The 14,800-nt window shown below is 56.1% G+C and overlaps 5 protein-coding genes across 5 annotated transcripts; all 5 read left to right on the plus strand.

Annotated features, from left to right (window-relative positions):
- Nucleotides 1-888: 888 nt before the first annotated feature.
- On the plus strand, nucleotides 889-2,265 carry LBRM_34_2480 (putative RNA binding protein; the record flags this gene model as incomplete). Its single annotated transcript, XM_001568306.1, has 1 exon — nucleotides 889-2,265. One exon carries the CDS (start codon nucleotides 889-891, stop codon nucleotides 2,263-2,265), a length of 1,377 nt encoding a protein of 458 aa, XP_001568356.1.
- Nucleotides 2,266-5,005: 2,740 nt separating this feature from the next.
- Nucleotides 5,006-7,504, plus strand: LBRM_34_2490 (putative cytochrome P450 reductase; the record flags this gene model as incomplete). Its single annotated transcript, XM_001568307.2, has 1 exon — nucleotides 5,006-7,504. One exon carries the CDS (start codon nucleotides 5,006-5,008, stop codon nucleotides 7,502-7,504), a length of 2,499 nt encoding a protein of 832 aa, XP_001568357.2.
- A 2,858-nt stretch (nucleotides 7,505-10,362) lies between these two features.
- LBRM_34_2500 (conserved hypothetical protein) lies at nucleotides 10,363-11,019 on the plus strand (the record flags this gene model as incomplete). Its single annotated transcript, XM_001568308.2, has 1 exon — nucleotides 10,363-11,019. One exon carries the CDS (start codon nucleotides 10,363-10,365, stop codon nucleotides 11,017-11,019), a length of 657 nt encoding a protein of 218 aa, XP_001568358.1.
- Nucleotides 11,020-12,383: 1,364 nt separating this feature from the next.
- On the plus strand, nucleotides 12,384-12,953 carry LBRM_34_2510 (conserved hypothetical protein; the record flags this gene model as incomplete). The annotated part of the gene is made up of 1 exon (XM_003723181.1): nucleotides 12,384-12,953. One exon carries the CDS (start codon nucleotides 12,384-12,386, stop codon nucleotides 12,951-12,953), a length of 570 nt encoding a protein of 189 aa, XP_003723229.1.
- Nucleotides 12,954-13,870: 917 nt separating this feature from the next.
- Nucleotides 13,871-14,710, plus strand: LBRM_34_2520 (conserved hypothetical protein; the record flags this gene model as incomplete). The annotated part of the gene is made up of 1 exon (XM_001568309.1): nucleotides 13,871-14,710. One exon carries the CDS (start codon nucleotides 13,871-13,873, stop codon nucleotides 14,708-14,710), a length of 840 nt encoding a protein of 279 aa, XP_001568359.1.
- Nucleotides 14,711-14,800: the final 90 nt, after the last annotated feature.

Genomic DNA, 14,800 nt, shown 5'->3' on the forward strand with positions numbered 1-14,800 from the left:
GTGTGTATGTCTGTGATGAACCGTTGAGGGATCTCCAACGTGCAACGACAGTGTCGGCCTTGTGGTGGTCTGGTGCAGCCCCCCCCTCCTCCTCCTCCTCCATCCCTTCTCTCTTGTTCTTCCTTTCTAACTTGAAGATTCTGTGATCTTCAACTATCAGCAGGCCGCTTTTCTTTTCCTTGTTTCACGGTTGTGTTGCCTCAGTAATCTCGTCGTACTGCATGCTCCGTGTCGTCAACGAAGGTCGTACTTTCGCTCGTTGATGTGGTCATAGTCACTGCACCAGAGGCTTCGTAATTTCATCGCTGCGTAAGCATGTTCGAGGTCTCTTATTCAGCGATGCACATGGACCTTAGGTATTGATGAGAGGCAAAGGACGAAGAAGCGTAACCAATCCCGAGAATTCCTTGAAGATCACGTACCTCTCTCTTTCTCTCTGTCTGCATGCCGGTCACAGCGCCACGCGCTAGCTCCAAAAGGTTGCAACGCCACTCATGCACCGCAGTCTTGCAAGGGGGAGGGGTAAGTCTCATGAAGAGCGGAAGAAGCGCCGAGGTGACGGCGTTCTTGTAAAGTGACCACGCGCTTGTCTCTCCATCCTTCTCCTTCCGCTGGTGGCCGCTCCCTCCTTCCCTGTATCTTCTCTCTTTCCTCTTGTAATTCTTTACATATGATATACGGTGCCATAGTGGTGCTGCGGTGCGTTTGTCTTTCTCGCCTGCTACCCGGCGCAACCGTGCTTAGTGCGTCCCGTATACGCCAATTTTTTCTTTTGGTAGCTGTCCTTTGTGCACTTCTTCGCGTAGTCGTTACATGCTTCTCCCATCCCTGCTCAGTGCACTCTAAGTACACGAGTCCCTTCTTCCACAGTAAACCCGCTCAAGGCACATGACAGACTCCGCCTGCACGTTCGCCACCGCCACCGCTGCGGCGGCGAGCACTGCCGCCCCCGCCTTTAATTTTGAGCCCCTCCAAAAGACTAACGTCGACCTCTTCGCCACGGCGCCGCAGGTGAAGAAGCTCACTCGGCGCGAAAAGGACAAGATCCTGCGTGAGCTAGAGGTGAAACGTGCCACTGATCACGCCTCCGACGACGCCAAGGATACGGCCGGCAAGGGTAAGAGGGCTCAGGCGAGGCCGAGCGATAGGAGCGCCGTGGTGGCGGAGGTGGTACGTTCTGCCACTGCGTCCTCCTCGTCCGGTGGGTCCAGGGGTGCCAGAAGTAAGGGCGACGGGCAGAGAAGCCTCTTTGAGACCGTTTTCGACACCAAGGAGGTGGAGCGAGAGCTCGCCACCCAAGAGGGTCGCCGCAACCGGAAGCTCTCCAAAAAGCAGGTGCTACGACACGCACTGCACGCCAATGAAGAAGAGGATGCACGCACTATCTTCGTAGGTAATCTGCCCAATACGATCCACAAGCGCGACGTTGAGAAGATTTTCAAGTCGTGTGGCAGCATCACGGCAGTCCGCATCCGCTGCCAGGCACTCGAGGAACTCGACGAGAAGCACCAAAACATGGGTCGTGCCGTGCGTGTACTGCGCGGGGAAATCAAAAAGGACGCCAAGTACAGCTCAACGGCGTACGTCCTCTTCGATTCCGCCGAATCCATTGCGTCGGCGCTGGAGAAGAACGGGTTGGTCTTCCACAACCGCCACATCGTTGTGACGACGATGGATGTGGAGAGTTGTGCCTACCCGCCGGAGACGTCTATCTTCCTCGGTAACGTGGCCTACGACACGACGGAGGAAGATGTCTGGAACTTCTTTCAGGAGCATGGCATCCGAGACGTGAAGCGAGTCCGCCTGGTGCGGGATCGCGAGACCGGCGACTGCAAGGGCTTCGGCTACGTAGAGTTCATGCACGCCTCGTCTGTCCACCCTGCCATCGAGACCCGCGGCGACAAGCTTAATGGGCGTGAGCTCCGCATCGTGCACGTTAATAAATCGAAGGAAGTGAAGGCAGCCACGACAAGCCGACGTGAGAAGCGACGCAATGAGCATGGCGGCGACCGTGGAGGTGCAGAGGAGCGCAAACGAGCTCGCAGCGAAGGTGACAGTCGCGGGGGCAGCAGAAGCAACCAAGGGTCCTCTAACTTCAAGAAGCCACGCAACGAGTCCGACCTTCCCTCGTGGGCGGGTTTAACGACGAACCCGCGGCGCAAAATGCCAAAGGACCTGCGGCCGCTTGTGGAGGGCAAGGTAGAGTTCAAGACGCGCGGTCCCCGTGCACCTGTGAAGCACAAGACACGCAACCCAGAGAAGTAAGGCCCCTCTTATCACCACCACACGGGGACGAGCTTGTGCTGAGCTGTGGTGGGTGGTCGCAGATGTACTGAGTGGACACCGCGAAATTGAAGCGGCAGATGACTTCCACGATTTCTCTTTTGATAGCAAAACAACATGGTGGATTTTAAGATGCACGGCATGTGCGTATTGTATTACCAATGGAAGCCATCACTCGCTCTGAGAGGAGTTGCGGAGCTCGGCCGTCCGTGTAGCGTGTAAAGTCGGTTGTCTGCAGCGGTACTTCTGGGTTTCTTCGGTGGCCAAGCGATGCGTCTCAACCTCGATTAAAGGAGTACGACTAATGACGATATAAACAGCACATACACAAAAGAGAGAGAAAGCATCTGAAGTCACTCACATGGAGAATTTCTCTCCTGTGGTACGTACAGACTCCTTCAGCACGAGCTGTTCGCGACTTGCGGCTCGTGATGTGAAGAGGGAAACCAGTGGGCAGATTTGGCGTTGAGGGAGAGTCATGCGTGTGCGGACGCCACAACCGCTGGTTCTTCATTCGCCGGACGCGTACCCGACTGACTTCACCGCCAGCTGCACTTGAGGTGCATGGGGGAGAATACCTTCTTTGGTTGGTTTTGTAGGCTCACAAGCCTAGGCACGCACAGAGGATTTGGCATGCATCGCCTTCTCTCCACCCCCGCCTTCCTTCTGTTGTCGTGGCTACTTCCATATCGCCTCCCCCCCTTCTCACCTTCTATGGCTACTTCTCAACACAATGGCGAAGAAGCGCTGATATACGTGCCGTTTTTTTCGTTGCCTAGCAGCCCCCCTTTCTCTTTGATTTTCGCTCTACTTCCCTTCCTTAGTACTCTAACCTTCTCGCTTTTCCTGTTGCAAGTTATTCGTGAGCGCCTGCCCCGCTCTCAGGTGCATCCGCTATCACTGTGGCTGTCTTTGTCCTCCTCGTTCCGCTTCCTGTGTCCCCCATTCTATCACAGGAGAGGAGCCCCAACAACCATCCAAGCAAGCAGCACCGGCATCATACACCACGACGACCACCAGGAGGGACCGCAGAGTGTCATCGTTATCTTACCCACAAACTCTCGTTCTACTCAGTCACATCTCCATCCGAAGCGCTTCTTCTTTGTACAGCCTTTTCGAAAAAGAGTATATTTATATATCTATTAAATATAAATATATGAATATAAATTTATGTATTACAACCGCTATCACACCTGCTCGTTTTTGCTCTCTCCTGTTGTTTGGTGGCTCTTTTGGTCTACCGTAACATAGCTTCTCTCTCTGCGTGTGAGCCTGGGTCCTCCTCCCCGTTCACACCAACGCGCATTGTCAGTCACAAGAGAAGTTCCTCTGTCTTCTACCCTCTCTTTTCTTTTCTTTGATGGTTGCTTCAGGCGTTTCCGCTCGATCGCTTTCATTTTCGTTTTCAGCTTCGTTTTCCACCTTCATTTCGCGTGCGTGTTTTTTTTTTTCTGCGTTAGTTTGGCTCTTTACATTTTGCATGTGAACACAAAGTCAGCCTTAGCGAAACCATCGAAGTCGGCGTCACTCAGTTCTCCTTCTCTTTTCTCTCGGTTTGCGATCACTCCTCCTCTTCCTATTTTTCATTTGCGCGCTCTCTCTCTCTTTTCCCATTTCCCTCCTTTCAGCTCTCCTCTCTGTGTTCGCGCTTTTTTTCTTCTCTAGTACGCGACGCATTCGTTCATTCTTTCCATCGCCCCTTTTTACCCCCCCCCCTCCCCTACCAATCCCACCCAAACGCTGGCTATCTTCTTGCACTTCTTTGATTCTTCTCGGCGTGACGTCGGCGTCGGTGCCCCTCGTCTGCGGACCACAGGCCTCTTTTCTGTGTGTTTTCCCTTCCATCTTCCGTGTGAACTGAGTCTCTCTTTTATTGTGGTTGCTGCTTTTCTCTCTTGACTTGGTCTCCGCCCTCCTGCTCTGTCACTACGCAGCCGCACTGCCTCTCCCCCTCTCGTTCTCTGAGACACATTTGGCTGTGGTGAAACGCAAGAGAGGAGCGAGCAGCGTTACTTTCTTTTTTTTTTTCCACCTGTTTGTTTTGGTCGGCGCCTGTCTCACTCCGACCACGTGTGTCTTTGTTACCCTTTCTGTGAGCCTACACACACACTCACACACTCACACACACACACACACACGCACACACGCACACACACGCACACAACAAATCAGGGATGTAAAAGTCGTGGAGGGGACTTCTTTCGTTTTCCAATTTGCGCTACTTCCCCCCCCCCCCCCCCCCCTCTCTCTCTCTCTCTGTAACTTCTTAAGTGCGTGTGTCTGTCTGTCTGTCATTCTTACTGTTTCATCTCGTTATTGTCGACGAGGTGTGTGGTTTCGCTCTACCGGTCGCTCCCCCTTTTTTTTCGGTTTGTACGGAGTGTTTTGTTCTCCCTCTCCCCTTGCGTACGGTTGGTGGAGTGAAGCGGATTTCGCTGCTGTGTGTGCGTGTATGCCGCTGCGTCGTTTGGCGGTACTCGTCGCATTTTTGGTGGAACGCAGGCCAAAGAAAAATAGGCAAAGCGCTGCGCTGTGTTCCTCTTCCTCTTCCCGCGACGCGTGCTCAGCTGCGTTTCTATTGATTACTCTCACGTGTTGCTTTCGTTTTGGCCTTCCAGTAGTGACGCGCGGGGGATATCACAGAGAGAAAGACTTCTCGGCAGCGGAACCGCGGTTGGTCCTTTTCTCTCTCCTTACTGTGTCAATCGAGTGAAGAGGCATAATGGTGCAGAAGCGGTACTTAGCCCTGGTGGGGCTGTTGGTGCTTGGCGCCACCTCTTCGGTGCTGCTGAGGCGACAGCGAAAGGTGCAGCGTGAGCGTCGAGAGTTTGCTGAGCGGTACGTGAAGCAAATAAAAGCGGCCCGTGAGGCGCACGCTCAGTGCTTGAATGGTGGAAGCGCCTCGCAGGACTCGGGAGACATTAGCGACGCCGACCTTGACGATGAGTCCGCGACTGTGAAGGTTATTTATGGCAGCGAGTCTGGCAATGCCGAGGCGCTGGCGAAGGGCTTCGTCATGACACTGCGCGACCGCGGCGTCCAGGCAGCTCTCATTGACCCTAGCCGTTGGAGCTACATGGAGGACTACTTGTACCACAATAAGCGGAACGTGCCACTGTTTCACCCCATCAAGGTAACTTCTCCCAATAGTCACACTGCCAAGAAGAAGCTCTGCAAAACTCCTGAGAAGGCGAAAGAGTCGAGTCCGCCGCTGGTGTACATCTTCATTGTCGCGACAGCTGGTGAGGGCGATCCAACTGGTAACTTCATGGCTCTTTTCCACGAAATGCAGGCGGCGGTGCGGCGAGCTACCACTGACAAGGTATCTACCCAGTCTAGTGACGCGGCTGCACCTGCGGCGCCGTTTTCCGCTACAGCGGAGGCGCCATTCAAGAACATCTACTACGCAGTGTTTGGTCTCGGGGACAGTTCCTACAAGTATTACTGCCGTTCCGCCACGGACACGAACACGCTCCTCAAAAAAGGCGGCGGCATTAGCGTGCATCGCGTCGGCTTTGGCGACGCTCGCAACGGCATGCAGGAAGACGTCTTCGACGAGTGGCAGGAGAAGGTGATGCTGGCACTGGAAGAGAAGTGTGGTCTGGAGATGACAACTGGCACGCGTGCACCGCCAAAGCCCGAGCTGCAGTTCCGCTTCCTGTCTTCCGCTGCAGCGACGACGGCAGCCACCACGTCCACCACCCCTCAGGCATGCCCTTGTGGCGCCACCGCGGCTACAGCAGCGCCAAGCGCGCCTGTCGTCACCGACAACGCGGCCCCGAACCACAGAGCTCTCTCAAGCACCGCAATACCGAGCAGCAGCGTGGAAGCGGAAAGCACGAGCGCACCACCCCTCTCACTCCCATTTCCGCCGCCACCGATGCTGCTGGAGCCGTCACTGATGAACCCCACAAGGATCCGCCTGGTAACGAAGACGCAGCTGACCCAGCCGCGCGACAGCGACGGCAGCAGTGTCTACTGCTTCTGCTTTGAGTCGGAGGGCACGGGCATCTCGTACCAAGCGGGCGACCATCTTGGGATCTTTCCCACGAGCCCGCCGGATATGGTGGCGCGTTACGCTAAGGCTCTCTCCATCCCAGCAGACGAGCTGGAGACGTCGGTGGAACTGTGCGAGACGGTGCCGTCGCGCGGAATTCTGCGCAACGTGCTTCCGGCCTGTGTACCTTTGCGGGTGGTACTGCAGCGCTACGTGGATCTGTGCGGCCGTCCAAAGAAGTCGACCTTGCGCGTTCTCGCCAAGTACTGCACGGACCTGGTTCAGAAGGAGGCCTTCCTCGACCTTCTCCGTCTCCCCGCAGAGAAGGAGGTGGAGGAGACTGGTGCGAGGACCTCCTCTGCGCGGAAGCCGAAGAAGCTGCGCACCGTTGTGGACTACCTCGAGAAGTTCCCCAGCTGCTGCTGCATTCCGCTTGGCCACTTCATCGAGATCATGCCGCGCACACAGCCGCGCTACTACTCTATCGCGTCGGACCGTATGTCCCACGGCACCAAGGTCGAGATTATCGTGCGAGTGCTCACGGACGGGCTGGCCAGCTCCTACCTCGCCCACCGGGTCGAGGAAGGGGAGGAGGTGTTCGCTTACGTTTGCATCAGCGCCTTTCATCTTCCGCAGCGCATTGGAGAAAACCGCCCGATACTGATGATTGGTCCTGGCACCGGTGCTGCTGCTATGGTGGGGCTTTGCTACAAGAAGGAGGCCCTAATGCGAAAGCAACCGGCGGCCCAGTACGGCCCAACCGTCTTCCTCTTCGGTGCGCAGTATCGCCAAACCGAGTACTTTGTGGAGGAGGAGTTGCAGCGCTGGTCCATGGCGCCGGCAGAGATGAGGCAATGGGACATTAATCACCCCACTTCTCACGCCGGGCTGGCAGCACGCCGTAGCAAGACGCACTCGACGGAGCCACTCTCCAACTCGGTCATCACGATGGTAGATTGCGCCTTTAGTAGAGATCAAGCGGAAAAAATATACGTCACGTCTCTCATCGATAAGCACAAGGATCTCCTCTACGGGATGCTCACAAGCACCTCCGGCGGCGGCTGCCTCATCTTCTTGTCCGGTGATGCATCCTGCATGGCGAAGGACGTGGACCGGGCACTGGTGGCGCTGCTGCAGGACCGCGGAGGCATGACGCGCATGGCAGCTATTGAGTATCTGCGGCGCATGGAGAGCGACCACCGCTATCTCAAGGATGTGTACTAGGCGGTGGACCAGGCTCCCTCTGTCTCCCCATTCGCTGCTCTCCTGTCTCTGCCTGTGTGAGTGGCTCGGGTCTGTGCACCTGAGGCACGCTTTTCGAAATTGCCCTCACCTCTTCTCGTTCTCGTGCTCTGTGGTGTCAGCGCCGGTTCTGTTCCGCTTCAACTCTCATGCTTGTTTGATTTCATCACCCTCTCCTCCCTTTTCTTTGGATCGCGCGTAACTTTTCCCTGCCTCTCCCCTGTTGCAGCATCACCTCTCTCCTTATGTGGTGTGTGTGCGTCCCCCCTCCTTCCCCCCTTTTTTTTTTCGTATTTTTGTGCTGTGATGTCTGCCCTGCGATTGGGGTATGCGTGAGGCGATCGCTGCTTAGTCTGCGCCGGTGAGGAAAACGAAATGGGGATTGGCTTTGTATCTCTTCGCATGCCGTACTTTCGCCTCTTCCGTTCCTACTCCCGGCAACCGTGCGAGTGCTTCTCACATGCCCCATACTTCGTTGCTGTTTTCCGTCGACGGGCAGAGGGGTGTATGTGTGTATCTTTAAGGTATGTATGGCGCCTACGTTCCGCCACCTGCTTATCAATCTACTTTTCACTCAACGTGAATACGTGTCCGTCAACTCCTCTGTTTCCCCCCCCCCCTCCCACCCCTTCCTTCGCTCTTCTGGCTTTGCTTTCCAGAGTAATTTCTGCTCCGGTGTGTGCGCGTGTGTGTCTGCGCATGCCGTTTTGCCCTGCTTCGATGCGGCAGATAAGCCCCCCCCTTCCTCGCCACCGCGTCATGGTGGTAGTCAACATCGTCCTCACTGCCACGTTGTGCCTCTCCCCTTTTCGTCTTCGTTACTGTGTGTGTCTCTGTCTGTGCGCCTGTGCCATACTCTCTTCTCACGACTCCCTTCTCTGCCGTTCAAGTTTTTATGCGCCCGACAGAAGACACGCGGCAAACGTCAGCAGCAGTTGAGTGGCCATAAGCAACGGGGTGCTGCGAGGGGGTGGTGGTGGTGGTAGAGGTGAGGCAGAGCATGGGAACAGGCATAAGAAAGGGAGTGTATGTGTTTTGCACTCTCGAAGCGACTGCTCCCCACTGCTCGTACCTTGCCCCTTCTCCTCCGCCTGCTTGTAGGACCTTTCTAGGCCGTCCTGGCGTCGAGCGTGGTGCCCCTTTCATTGACTGTGAGTTCCATCAACTACACCACCACTGCAATCACTTTTGCTGTCTTGCCTCTTTGTTCTTCGTGTGCTTCTCATTACTCCCTTCTTCTTCTTCGCTACTGTAAGCTTCCTCCGTAGCAACGGTGATGCTGTGGGCGACGGCAGTTGCGCACTCAGCACTGCGTGGTGGCAAATGAGGACGGAAGAGGACCCGTGTAGGCACAACGAGCATTAGGCGACGCATTCGCTCGGCAGAGCAAAAAATTGGGGACAACACTACGGGTGTGTGGACGCGTGTTTGTGCTGCTGCGTCCGCTTGTACCCCGCAGAGTATATCCCCTAGTCGAGTTCATTTTTTTTTTTGCCCTCTTCTCCATCGTGGAGGTCATCGCACGGTCACCTGAAACACGAGCCGAGACGACTGGGAGGGCATCCTCGACGTATCATAGTTCGATCTGTGGGGTTTGGGGGGTGGGGGGTGGGGGAGGCGCTCTTTACCTCCTCTTCTCTCTTGTTCCCGTGGTGGCTCACAGCAGAACACCAGTCAATGAAAATCTCAGCGAGCGCATGTCACTGCACCTGATTAAGTTTCTGATCGAGCGCGATCGTTACGAGCACGCACGCGCGCGCTCTCTCTCTGACATGCCATGAAAAGAAGAGAAGTGCAACCCACTGGCCCAAATTCTGCTCCTTTTTTTTCGACATTCTTAAACTTGCCAATCCCCGCCTGTGTTCTGTATGTGTACGTGTGTGTGTGTGTTGACTTTCGCACGTTTGTTCGTGTCGTCGTTTTCTGTCTGCCGCTCTTCTCTTCCCCTGTTTCCTTGCTACTGTTCAAGTACGAGTAGCATGCGCTGATTGATGATGTTTTCGCTTCCTTTTCGCTCGTCAGCGCTGTGCTCTCTCTCTTTCTCCGTACGGCTGTTGTGCTTGCATGTGTGTATGATTGTCTGCGCATTCTCTCCCCGTTTTCCTATCTGAGCCATCTCTTCACGCCACCTTCTGTCTCTCTACCTCCCGCTCTCCCTCAGCCGAGTCATTTCACCACGTTAGGGAGAGAAAGGGACTCTTTCTTCTACGTCTGTGTTCGGAGTCGCGTTGGTCATGGAGGACACGTGAAATCGAGGTAAAAACATACCGGGCAGCGGACACCTCTATGCATCAACACCACCCTATTTCGGAGTACTCTGAGGACCTCTTAGCTCCCCGCCTTGGATGCACACGTGCCCATCAACGAAAAATGGTGGACTCAAAAGATGACCGTCAGCCCTGCAAAACACCAGGGAGAAAGCAAGCTGTCAGCGTGCTCTCGCTTTTAGGGTGTGCGGCACGTATTCGCTGTGAACATCTGAAGCATCTCTTTTCTGTACTGCCCTGCACCTCTAAATCTCCGGTGGGACAACGGCATACTGCCATGCATTTGCTTTTCCTCTCTGTGACTTACACAGCACTCATCGGCACAGGGAAATACACACCTAGAGCAAGCGAGCGAGCGAGAAAGAGAGAGAGAGAGAGAGACGCGAGACCTTTTTCGATCGCTGTTTTCCGTATACACAAAGCGTCGTTGCGCTGCTCTATAGATTCAAAGGCCCCTCACAGCGATACCTCACTTGTTTCCTCTACAACACCCATCCACACGGCAAACACTGGAGGGAGGAACTGTGGTGGTGGCCGTTTGCACAACGTTCACCAGTGATCTGAGAGGCGGAAATGAGCTCAGACGACATAGACGCCCTCCGTTCAGAGCTGCTTCGGCAGAAAATAATATTCGAGGCGGAGCTGCGCCGCCAACGTGAGATGTTTGAGGAGCGCCTTTCAATCATCTCCAACGAGCTCGCCGATCGCGAGGCGGACTGCCTTAATCTTCAGTCGGTCATCACCATCCTCGGTCGCAAAGTGGACGCCATCGCGGAGCAGCGGGAACACATCACCGTAGCTCATCGCCCACTGACCCCGGCGCGCCAGCCAAGCATTCATGAGAGTCCTTTCCGTCGTAACCCTTCCACTCTCGTGCCGAGGCCAGGTAGTAATGGCAAACCGCAAGAACGCCCCCGCGCCAACTCGACGGTGACGCCGAGTGGCATTCGTCGACCCTCGCCATCCTTCAACGACCCGCCAACGTCCTTGCACCGCTCAGGCATGTCCATCACCCGTGTTGCGTCTCTTAGTACCCTCAGCCGTACAAACAGTCCGCTCGTGCGTGGGCATCCTGTCCGCCCGCTTCTAAGGACAAACACATCCGCCACCTTGACGAGCGATGTGAATAGCAGCTGTGGCAAGCGTGTGCCGCGGCGTCGCACCGTGTCGAGGAGGCGGACGAGCAGCGTAAGCCACGTCGCTGGTATTACGAGGACCAATGGCTTGTAAGCATTTGGAGCACACCAGTACTGCCTGTCACCTAGCGGTTGGGAGGAATGCAAACGCGAATGGCCCTTTCAGCGCTGGCATAGCGAGCAGGACAATCCAAACACTCTACACAACAAGCAACAAGAAGGAGAAAAAAGCTTAGGTTCTTCAGTTGTTGACGGGCACAATGCGGTTGGCTCTGACGGTGCTGCGTGTGCTCGACTGCAGCCATCGGTGGCTTCTTTTCCTCCACTCTTTGCCTCTTCATGGTGCGTGGTTTGTTCTCTTGCAGATACAGAAAACGAGGTGACGCTCTCGCTACGGAGCACCACGTAGGCTTACGTTGCACGTGGTAGGGTAGGGTCAGGGACGTCTATGTGCCTCTGCTGATTGCTGCGGCCTGTGACAGGTTTGTGCCAAGACCCATTACAGGTGGTGGTGGTAGGTACTCCTGCTACGTGTCGGCGCTCCTGTTGTTATCGTTGTTGGTTAAGATTTGACACAGGCACAAACGCGCACGCCACGTTGACTTTCTTCCTTCACTTTGCCTCGTGGTGTCTCTCGTTACTCCTGTGCTGAATTGATGTCGACTGGACCGTGGTGTCGCACTTGGTTTGTTTTTCTTTTCGTTCTTGGTCCTGCGATACTCTTAGACTTTGACTGGAATCGAGGCGCTTTCTGCGATTTGGCAGGCATCGTGCCCGCCGGTGCCACGGCGATAGCCGTATCCTCACTGTCGTGTTGATGTTCTTCGGCCCCCGTACGCACGCGGGGTCGCTGCAGAGCTTTCCCCACTGTTCTACGAAGCGACAAGCAATCAATGAGAGGCAGAATACGCAGGGGAGGGCGGAGCGCGGTCCTCTTCTCCGAGTGTACGCGGTGAAACGAAACGCAGGTGCTTGCGTGAGTCAACAAGGCTGATTTCCACTTGCTACCATTGCCCACAGCTGCTGCGGGCACTGTTGAGAGTTCCCTGAAGGCACTGTACACGATGGCGTCGATCGCTGTGGAGAACACCGTGTGGATGCTCACACTTGTTATCATCTACTTTGTCTCCCCATTCTTCTCTCGTTCTCCGTCCCTTCCTCTTTATGAGTGACTTGGTACTTCTGCCGGGGCTTTAACTTTCTCTCCTTTGATGTGTAGGGTGTTGGCGCTCTCCCTGTTCGACTGGTCACCCAGTGCCACTTGCCAAGCCACATTGCGCAGCTGCGAAGATCAACTCGTTTGCTTCCGTGTGCAGCTGTGCGCACGGTGTGTTTCACTCGTTGACACTTTTTTGCTCTTTTCGGTGCTCTCTCCTCCGGGACTCATTCCCTTTTTCATATGTGGAGGACCTCAAGGCAGCGCAGTGTCCCACTTGCCGCTGAGCAGAAAGGCGCACCATGCAGCGACTCAGCTCGAACGCGCTGCGACGCTCTTCTGCAGGTTGTTCGGCGTGGCTTGCGGTGTCCGGTTTGCGCACGACTCGTGTGGTTCTAGTGCCGCGTCGAGAGGTCTCGTCGTCAGCGCCGCCTGCGAATGGGTCTGCAGAGTCCATTCGATCGCCACCAGAGATCTCCGTAGCTGACGCGACCCAGGGCGCGCCCGAGCTGGACACAAGGGCGGCAGAGGAGGTACGGCTAGCGCAGGACTTGGGCGAACAGGCATTCGGTGAAAACACGGAAATCCTGAAGAAGGTGGCGGCTCGCGGGCTGCGTTCCTTTGTCGTGTGCGCTGTCGGCCTGGGCGTCTTCACGTGGGCCATGAAGAAAAAGAAGCAGGAGCTCGAGGCAACCGCGCCTCCGGCTGTAGAGGCCGCCGGTGATGCGCACGCTGAGAGGGACGAGGACCCGACGCAGCGGTACTTGCACGAGATGCGCGGGCTCGGCTTCGATGTGGACACGCTAGAGGAGGAGCTGGAGCATGAGCAACGCGCCAAGGCTACCGCTTTGCGGCAGCGCGCGGGGCTGTAGTTGTAATGATGTGAGGGATGTCTGTGCCTGTATGGGGCGCGGTTCAGCTATGGCAACCGTGATGAACGGCGGTGCTCGTCACCTACCGATACTTAAGCAGAGATGCGAGGCATGAGAGCAAATGCAAAGAGCTCTGATACAAGAGGAGTAGCCTTTGCAATCCCGCATTCGTCGCTCAAACGCAGAAGGTGAGGGAGGAGGTCCTTACCGAGGTGGTACGCCAGTGACTCTGCTCGTTGGTCACATGTTCTCCCTTTCCCATTCGCACCGCCTGTACAGCATACAGTGTTCACGGACACGCGAGTTACTGTGCTGCTTCTCCTTTGCCTACCCTGTCTCTTCTCCATATCTCTTCTTTCCCTTTTTGTTTTCCATTGTCGCTTTACAGAGGACTGCATGCTGCGTTGGGTGCACACATCTGCTTCACGTAGCAAAGCGCGCCCACCTCGTACCCTCTCCCCTTTGCCGCCGTGGCGGCAAAGAAATCACACTCCTACCTTTCGGCACGTCTTCTCCTCCTCGCCTCTTCTTCCTGGCTAGCTGGTCACGTGATGAAGCGCACATCGCCTCCCGTTCAGCTTGGCGAGGCCCATGCGTGCTCCACCACGCACCTGACCTCCTCGCTACACGACATGGAGAAAATCCCTGTCGTCATCAACGTTACCGATGATTGGAGTCGCGACCGCTGCACTTTCCTTAAAACTAGCGAGAGCCCCGATGCACATGCTGTGGACTGTGTGAATGCCCAGGAATCTGCGGGTGGCACCGGCCTCTTTTCATCGGGTGGCTCAGCTTCGGTGGCGTCACCAGCTGTGGAACGGCACGTGAGTGCGCGTGCGCCTGCCCCTATGCCGTGCGTCCCCGTGCCTCCCTCCGCTACTCCTGTGCGGCAGTTCAAAAGTCTGTACGACCAATCCATGCACCTGCCGCCAGGCACGACGAAGCGGGCCCTCGGCCGGCTGCGTATTGTGTGGTGCTGCGTCGTGACGGCCGAAAGCTGGCACGCCGTTTTCGTTGGTGCACCGATTCTTTTCTTCGCAACTCTGTTCGTGACGGTTGTCGTGCCGCGCGGAGAGTGGCTCACGTACCTCTTCACAGCCTTTTTCACCGCCACATCCGTCACGTGCCTGATACTGTCGGTCACCCTCGACCCCGGCATCATCCCGCCTGCCTCGCAGTCGCAGCAGCCGGCAGAGCCCGCGGTCGTCCTCGTAAGCGGGAAGCCTGTTGTGTGCAAGGTGTGCCCGACGTGCCACATCCTTCGGCCGCCACGCAGCACACACTGTCAGTTCTGCGACGTCTGTGTGGAGGAGTTTGACCACCACTGCGGTATCCTCGGGAGCTGCGTGGGAAAGCGGACGTTCCGCTTCTTTGGCGGTTTCTTCATCATGACAAGCTTCCTCGCGCTCTATGTCCTCATTCGCTCCTTTATTACCGTTGTGACGACCGATTTTACGCTAGCAAACGACCAGTCGCATTTGATCTGGCTGGCTGCCTCTTGCATCCTCTGCATTTTCGCCGCGATCATAGGCGCCATTCTGGTGATCCCGTGTGCGGCGCGCTACGTTATGCTGAGTGCCACCAACTCCACCGTGAAGGAGACGATGCGCACCCAGCAGCAGTCGCAGTCGGGGAAGCAGCCAGGGGGCTGCCTTCCTGCTGCGGAGATGCGCAGTGATAACTACTGTCTCAGCCTCGTTCGCCGCCTGTTTAGCCCTATCGGACGCAGCCGCATCCCTTTCGACTACTACGTCTAGTGTGTGTGTGTGACGTCCCTTGAGGAAAGGTCTGAAACAGAGGATGAGGAGAACGGGGCGTGAGTGAAGCTTGCAGATACCCAGTGATCG

This window comes from Leishmania braziliensis, chromosome 35 (genome assembly GCF_000002845.2).
Source record: "Leishmania braziliensis MHOM/BR/75/M2904 complete genome, chromosome 35".
NCBI lineage: Eukaryota > Euglenozoa > Kinetoplastea > Trypanosomatida > Trypanosomatidae > Leishmania > Leishmania braziliensis.